At 39.7% G+C, this 8,238-nt stretch overlaps 1 protein-coding gene across 1 annotated transcript; it reads right to left on the bottom strand.

Moving 5' to 3' along the window:
- Positions 1–76: 76 nt before the first annotated feature.
- gtf2b (general transcription factor IIB) lies at positions 77–7,957 on the bottom strand. Its single transcript, XM_040022178.1, has 7 exons — positions 7,850–7,957; positions 4,547–4,659; positions 3,178–3,311; positions 2,096–2,242; positions 1,373–1,502; positions 781–1,062; positions 77–609 (listed from the first exon to the last, which is right to left on the bottom strand). Exons 1-7 carry the CDS (start codon positions 7,864–7,866, stop codon positions 476–478), a joined length of 957 nt encoding a protein of 318 aa, XP_039878112.1. The 5' UTR covers positions 7,867–7,957; the 3' UTR covers positions 77–475.
- Between the last annotated feature and the right edge of the window lie 281 nt (positions 7,958–8,238).

Here is an 8,238-nt window from a genome sequence, read left to right as displayed (position 1 = left end):
CTGGTTTTCCATCACCTCTGGAAGTTTGAGGTCATCTCCACATACACAGAAAGTTTAGTTTTATCCAAACACTGACCTGGTTTAAAGAGAAATTTTATTTTTATTTAAATTACCCAGAACAATTCAAACGCTAACAAAATAGAAACTGGTAATTTTCTACAAAAAAAGTTTTTTGTGTACAGTAGGAAATCAGCCTAAAATTGCAAGTATCAGTTACACTTCCCACTTGGACATATATACATTGTACAGTATATACACTCAAATGAAATACTGCAAGTACAGTCTGCAAGCTGTTTATTTAAGTACTGGAATGTGTGTCCGTTGCACCTGTCAGACTTTGGTGTCGTCTAAGGCAGGACAAGAGAAATCTTCCAAAACCAACACGCATCATTAAAAAAAGAAAAAACAGCAATAATAATGGTGATGATCTTGTAGGTACAGCAGAAATTGTTGTGCTGTACGAGAGAAGTGTTCTTCACAGTTGGGGCAGTTTATCAACAGGTGTATCAAATTTGAAGTCTGGGGGGAAAAGCTCTGCAGCCCGTGGGTAGATGAGTCGATACGACTGTCTGATCGTCACATCTGCAACACCAGCGATGTCTCCGATTTCTGTGGAAGAGCAAGACAGACATTTCAGCCATTACTATAAGTATACGAGGAATGACGCCAGTGCATTTTTCTTAACAGCTTTCTTGTCACCTTCTTTCGAGGCATTGATCAAGACTTAAAAATGGCGTGAAAAGTCTACCTGTTGTCTAACTCCAGTCCATAACCTCTTACCTTTCTGGGTCTTCTTCTCTGCTGAAGCTTGGGAAGCCATGTAGATGGCAGCTGCAGCTACAGAGATGGGGCTCCTGCCAGGGACCAAGTCGAGCTCCACGGCCTTCCTGGCGATGTAGGTGGCTGCCATTTGCACCTGTTTGGGTAAGCCGAGGTTGGAGCAGAAGCGGGACATGAAGTCCCCGGTGGTGATGAGGTCTACGCTGGTCTCCAGTGCCTTCAGGATCAGCTTGAAGCACCTACCGATCTCTTTCTTTGAGATCCGGGACACAGCGCAGATCTCTGCAGAGGAAAGGAGATTTTTAGGGGTGGTTGGATGGACTGCAATTACTTTTTTTTTTTTTTTTTTTTTTTAAGATTTTATCCTTAAGCACATCCTACACTTCTGCCTCCTGACTACTCCTGTAAATAACATTTACTAATGGCACCACATGAATAACAAACAGTCCTGTGTTGGCTTATTCCATGAAAATGTGAGTGAATAAGTTCTTTATGTGAATACATTTTGTCCTGAACACAACAGAGTTATATATAATCATTTAAACAAAGATAGTAAATTACTCAAAATCACACAAGACAAATTTATTCTGACCTTTAAAGGTTCGCGGCACACCCTCCTGTCTGCAGGCGATGTAGAGACAGGCTGACGCGATGGCATCATTGGCTCGGCCCTTCAGGCTCTTCTGTTCATAAACCTGCTTAAATAAGTTGTTTGTTCTGTCCTGAGGGGGAAAAACATTATTTACACTTTAATTTCAGTGTCATGGATTTTATGCTTCTGTTGGAATTTAACTGCATGTTAACAGTGTGATGTTTGTCTTTACATGACCTTAAAACAGGGAAGTCATTTCATTTCAGTTTAACAAAGTTGCTGAGCCCTATGTTTGTGGCTCTTTTATGACACCATTTTGCTTAATTTTGAATGAAAATGATATGATCGTGTCTGAATTAATGTTTAGGAACACGACCATAGCCCACGACCCTTTTGTTCCTCAAAATGAGAATATGAGAAAATGAGAATCCTCACGAGGAAAACTGCGTGACAGCTTCAGCTGAGACTTCAGTGTGAAAAACAACAACAAGAACTTTGATAAAAAGAACAAAGGAAACAAACAAGCGGGATTTTTGTTTCTTGCTGCTCTCCATTAGCAGTCTGTTAACTTTTAACATCTCATTAGATTCACTTTCTATCTCACAGGCTGTCACCTGTTCACAACAATGACAAAAAGCAGATGGGCAACTTTCTCTGCTCTCAGTGAGACTGTTAGGCCACAGCAGAAAATATTTTTACAGGTCATTATTTTTTGTTACTTACTACAATGTTCCTCGGCAGGTTGATGCGATCCGCCATGGTGCTGATCTCTTTGAAGGCGTTGAGCATGGCCCGGTCAGAGCTGCTCATGGTTCTCCTGTTCTGGTACTTCGAGTTCCCAAATTCATCAAAGCTGGCAGCTCCTGTTCCCTGTGGAGGTAAACGGTGCACGTTTACCAGTGAAATTATTTCATGTGAAACCACAGCAACGTCAAATAAATTACAGCTAAAAATTAAATTCACTCAATATTTTTGTACCCAAATTGAGCCAGTACACTTGACTTCTTCATTCAGCCACTAAAAATAATTTTTCTGTTCAGCAATGTCAGTAAATAAGTAATTTGCAATCTAACAATAATGTGCTTTGCTATTTTTTTCCTGCATTTGTTAAGTACTGTACATTCTGTTACAGTGGATGCTTATTTTAAACAGAATTAAACATTGAAAATATTTAAATGATGAAGTCCGGCTATGTGAAAGTGATCCCTGAGCCAAAAGCTCAGAACCCACACTGCTCTAATTCAATTTATGATGTCAAAATTAGGGGACATCCCCTAATATGGTCGTTCAGGCTCACAGGACAGCTAATCAGAAGAAATTTTGTGTAAAGGGGAAGAGCTAATGACATCCCGTGACATCATTTGTATGCGACACAAACGCCACAATACAGGTGGATGTCGAGGTGATGGTGTACCTGCTGCTCGGTCTGTGGCTTTTCCTCAGACTCGGGGACCACGGTACAGTTTCTGTGTAGCCGGGTTTAGCAGGGTTTCAAAAATATTGGTTTTGATTTTCCTGATGAAGATGCTTTCATGTCTCATCGAGTAATGCCGCTGACTAGCTATTCGTTGCCATACAGTCTGCTGACATCACATTTTTGGATCGCCTTGGATTGTCCCAGTCAAATAGGAACTAAAAAAGTACCTCCTACCAGGTACAATTATTTAGTCTCAGGAAAACCTTAAAAACCGTGTCTAGCTGTGCCAAGGCAACCCGAGCACATACTAATAGAAAAGCTACTCTAGCAGCCATCTTTAATAGGGTGAAAACAAAAGGTTGGCTTTTTATTTCAAACAGTGTCTCACCTTGCTGATCATGGTGGTTAAGTCTCCTCCATTGAGTAATGGGTTCTGGGCGTCTCCCACTCTGGATGGGTCCTTGAGGGCTTTCTCATTAGAAAACGTTCTCCACTCTGAGCCCACGTCGATTACACGATCACCTGAACATATGATTTGGATAACTGAATAAAGATTCATTTAATACAACATTTACTATTCAAACTACCAATAGATCAAGATCAAGTTCTTGAGCTGCAACATTTCACTGTATTACAGCTTGGACTGAACGAGGCGTTTCTGATGAAGCTCCAGCTTTTAAATTGTTGCTGATTATATAATTTTCTTTAAATGCTTAAGATTTAAAGTTTACTTTCAACTCGATTACCTAACACTCGCAACTTAATCTTCAGCTGCTTGTTTATCTGTTTTGAAGTCACATCCACTGCTCTGAAAAGGGTTACTCTCTGACAGATATAACTGACACTACAGAAGGTTTTCAGGGATTCACCAACACTCAAAAAGCTTTGATGGCTGCTGGTGTTCCTTGTGCCTGGTAATATTTCATCCCTCTGAAATAAGTCACCAGAAGATGGTGCAATAATATAAGCAAATTCACTCAAAGACATGCTCAGAATTTAAGTTTCAAACACGGCTGCTACTATGTCAGTCCTCTATTGTCTTTCTTTGGCTCTTCCACTACATGTTCTCCTACTACGCTCCATTACTACTACTGCCGTTTTGAATATGGCTCAATTATTTTACACCAAAAAGGAAAAGATAGGGGTGTGACATCAGCAATGAGGCAAACTGTCTGAACAAGGCCATTGCATTCTTCAAGTTATTATGACTGTCTCTTCCAGGAACTGTGTACTGGGGTTGAAGATTAGATTTGATATTTTAATCCTGTTTTTCTTGCCATCCATCAGTACTCCTAATATCTCGAGGCAAAGTGACATTCATCTCCTTAGAGGCTAACCAAAGCTATGGAAACGGGAACAGAGGGCACTTAAGCTTGCATTAAAGGGCGGCGGGCGTCTCTATTCTCTCGGCTAACCTGCTCTGTCCTGAAGGGGCTCATTAGAGGAGAGCTCGTTGCTCCCTAAAGCTTTGTCTAATAGCAAGCATCAAGCTTTTTGCCTCTTTAACTCTATCCACAAGACAAAACCTGTCATGTCACCTGACATCTATGGATAATTTTAAACAAAATATTTAATTTATTTATACACTTTTGGAAAATGTGGCCTTGCATAGCTTGGAATTGAACTATGATGACAAAGCAAATGAGTTCAGGAAGATGTGTGCTGAAAAAAAAAATAGTTCCGTTTAGTTGAGATAACAAGTACAGGAAACCAAATGCAGGATAGTGGAAGCTTGATCTAAAACCATGTATACTTGCCTACTACAAGGCCACATTCAGGGCAGATCATGTCCCCTGCTCTGTAGTCCTCCACCAGACAGGCATCAGGGTGGTTGGGACACTGAACTCTGGGAAGGGCCATAACACCTGGGCTGCAGAAACAAACAGATAAGAGGTCAAAAGCAAGAAAAGTTTAAAAACAAAGGCAAAGATGGGGAGGGGCAGAGAGAGAATTTGTGTTCAATTCATGACACTAAACATAATTTTTACCCACAAAGTCAAATCTAAATGAAAAATAAAGATTCAAACGGCCAATTCACAAAAGACTACTCAGAGTAAAACATGGGAAAATAACACCAACTGGTCTGAGAGGGCAAATTTACATACATACAGACTATGTTACAGTCTAAATATACTTCACCTTTTCAGTTTCCTTTCCCTTTTTGTGTTTCAGAAGAAGTGCCTAACTGAATGTTCACCAACAACACATCTCACAAAGCAAGTAACAGCATCAAAAACACAAAGATAGTAGCTAGCAACAGTACTTTAAACACAAGGCTGTTTTGGTGACAGGTTCATCTCACTGTTCTGATAATCTTTAAGACACACTAGTGTTCAAAGGTTTGAATTCAGTCATAAACCTAGTGTGTTTTTTTTTTTTTTTTTTTAACTGTGTAACAAAACACAGGGCATGGAACAAGACATGGGAACAATACACACACAAAGTAATATACTGGTATAAACATTAATATGAGATTGTGTGTGCCGCATGGATGTTTACAGCTCTACTCGGTCTAAAAGCTGGGATTTACAAACATGATAAGAAATAGGGGGCCGGAGATGGCAGCGTAGAGGTCTGGCACGATCAAACTGACTTGTACACAAAATAACTTCAACCAGGACTCTGTGTGCTCCCCCAAAAAAGCTTGAACTGGTGATAAAGGACTATAAAAGAAAAAAACGAATGGCTCACAACAAGCATTAATCTGCTGGATGTTAGCAGAAATGCGGTGTAATGAAGAACAGGAAAAAAGATCTAGCAAAATTCAAACTACGCTTGACCAAAAGTTGAGCAATTTAGGTGATGCAGCAGAAATGCTGGTCAACAACAACCACACAATGCGACAGAGTTAAAATAAACTGAAGATAAAAAGCCACCCACACTAAAATCCTCAACTTCCTACATCAAGAAATTAGTGACTGCTGTGGATGCTCAGGTTAAATCTGTCTCACTCTTTGATCACTGAAGAAATAGTGTCCTGTTGAGTTCCACTGTGTCACTCTTCATCCCTTTATCACGTATGGATTACTACAACTGTCCACATACCTAAGCAAAGCCTCCCAGAAACATCTGCAGGTTGTTTAAAACGCCTGTTCTGACTGAGTCTTCCAGCTATTCACATTTCACACTATTGTTAATTCGGTTGCACCGACTCCCCATTAACATCCACGTTAAGATCCTGAGTTTGACTTTTAGGGTTATGCATAGACAGGCACAATTGTACATCAGTGAACTTTTACATCCCTAGCAGGTTCCCTGAAATCATGTGATCAGGGCCTGTCGGCTGTGCATCATACAAGGCTGAGAACTAAATGAGAAACAATTCAGACTCTGGAACTCTCTCTCCCACTGAGCCTGAGATTGTTGAACTCTTTTTTTAAAAAACAAAACAAAACAGCAGCTTAAAAGATTTTTAGGGCATTTCACACAATTATTTTACCCTGGTCTGACTCAGCTGATAAGTTTGCAAACTTGTAGCTCATCCCCGTGGTTTGGTTTGTTTTCACACATAAAAATTCAAGTGAATGTCAAGCGAATAAAAAATGCGTCACAACAAATCATATGAGAATGTTCAGTCCGCTCACTGGCCAGATGTGTCTGGGGTGGATTCAACAAAAGTAAATACAGGAATAAGGTGCTGTGTGAGAAACCCGAGAATTTATGTTCATTTCACGGTTAGTTGAAAGGAGATATCCTTGAGTTATATATATATATAGCTATACATTCTTACTTAGTTTGGGTAATCTGTGAGAGTAGTGGGTGTTGTTCCTCGCCGCAATGACGAAAAGTAACAGAACAGTCAAGGAGTGGGAGGTTTCTGATTAAGGGTGGATGAAACAAATAAGGTATCCTTTTTATCCGTTTAATCAAGAGAAATCCACATCTCTTTGACAGATGCTTGTCAATACATGACCGCTGGTGGGTCAGTAACCACACAAGGTGTTATACACAAATGTACATTTCTGTCATTGGCAAATTAAACTGTAACCCACTTTTTTTAGATCATGGATGGTAATCTCGTCGTTGTTGGTGGATTTCTGATTTATATCACATTAGGGGTGGGTTTTGATTATCGATTTTCTGTGTTTTATCCTAAGTTACTTTGATACAAAGGCATCTGCTGTGATGCTTACACCTTTGATAAAGTCTCACAAGTGTCAGCTTTCTTTTTATAGGTATAAAAATATGGATATGTACTGATAAATGATAAGAATTATAATATTTCTGACTGTCTGAGGCAAAATTTCACTGATTCAAATCGAATCCATTCGGGACCTTGTGAATCGGAATCGAATCGATTCTAGGAATCTGTGATGACACCCAACCCTATAATACATACGTCCAATATTGAATTTGAAAAAAAACATCCATCGGTTCTTTACATTTTGCTAGGAAAACAGGAAATACTAAACAATAGCAATCATTAAAAGAGTGGATGTGAAACTGTCAGTCAAATTAGCTCAATCAACTGCATTTTACTCCTTCATACGCACACCCTTACTGTGCCACTGATGGGAAAATCAATAACGTAAGAAACTTTAAATGCAAAAATTATTTGCTAAACTACAGTAATTGATTATACGTGCTTAAAGGAGGGTACGTCAAACCACTGTTGTGTAAAGGTAGACGGACTGCACGGGAAACTGCGTGTGTTTACAAATGATTCACAACTGCTCACTGAGTGGTAACGTCAACAACACATTAGCTTCAGTTTCAGCTACACACCATTGTAATACACGAAAAAAAATTGAAATGGTGGACAAACAAGTCTACAATGCAAAGACGATAACGTGGCAAAAAGCAGGAGCATCAGCACCACATCGCTGTGCAACAAAAACACCGACTTCTGGTGACATCTAATGATTAGCTGCTAGCCAGCTAACTAGCTGTGCTAACAATTAGCACAATGAAACGAACAGCGATCGGTAAGCACAGCGACGTATAGTGTTTTAGCTTTAGTAACCACGACGCACACCAGTATTTGTTCTTATGAATTAACATTCTTAGAACCATATGCAAAGAAAGTATAGGTATTACATTTACTCGGCTCTACCACTTACTGGCTTGTAGACGCCATGTCACTCCTCGCTCTGTCTCAGATTCAAAGAAACAAACGAGTGCGGCACCTCTATTTATAACCTCTTCTGATCACGTGTCCATATGAGTACGGGAAGAGAAAAAGACCAAATTAAATACAGGTAGCCTTCGGTTTCTTTTACGTTGGGCTGTAAAAATTCGTTACATAAATACGCAATATTTGTTTTGTTTTTAGGAGATTTTCATTTATTGTCAAGAATGACGTACAATGACAGCACATTAATGGTTTAGCGAGCTAAGCGAGCCTAACGTTAGAGTTTTCTGTGACATGAACGTGTCTGTTTATTTGGCTAATGACCAAACCGTACTAAAACCACTAAATGAAGTGCAAAGTGGCTTTCACAGGAATGTG

Source organism: Simochromis diagramma, unplaced genomic scaffold, assembly GCF_900408965.1.
Source record: "Simochromis diagramma unplaced genomic scaffold, fSimDia1.1 OVJJ01000205.1, whole genome shotgun sequence".
In the NCBI taxonomy this organism is placed as follows: Eukaryota; Metazoa; Chordata; class Actinopteri; order Cichliformes; family Cichlidae; genus Simochromis; species Simochromis diagramma.
This window is presented reverse-complemented; position numbering and strand designations above follow the sequence as displayed.

What these genes read in the sequence shown, in the direction of transcription:
- gtf2b (XM_040022178.1), bottom strand. An exon ending in TAACCACCATGATCAGCAAG is followed by an intron (nt 2,243 to 3,177) that starts GTGAGACACTGT and finishes TTACCTCCACAG; the next exon opens with GGAACAGGAGCTGCCAGCTT. An exon ending in AGAGAAGAAGACCCAGAAAG is followed by an intron (nt 610 to 780) that starts GTAAGAGGTTAT and finishes GCTCTTCCACAG; the next exon opens with AAATCGGAGACATCGCTGGT.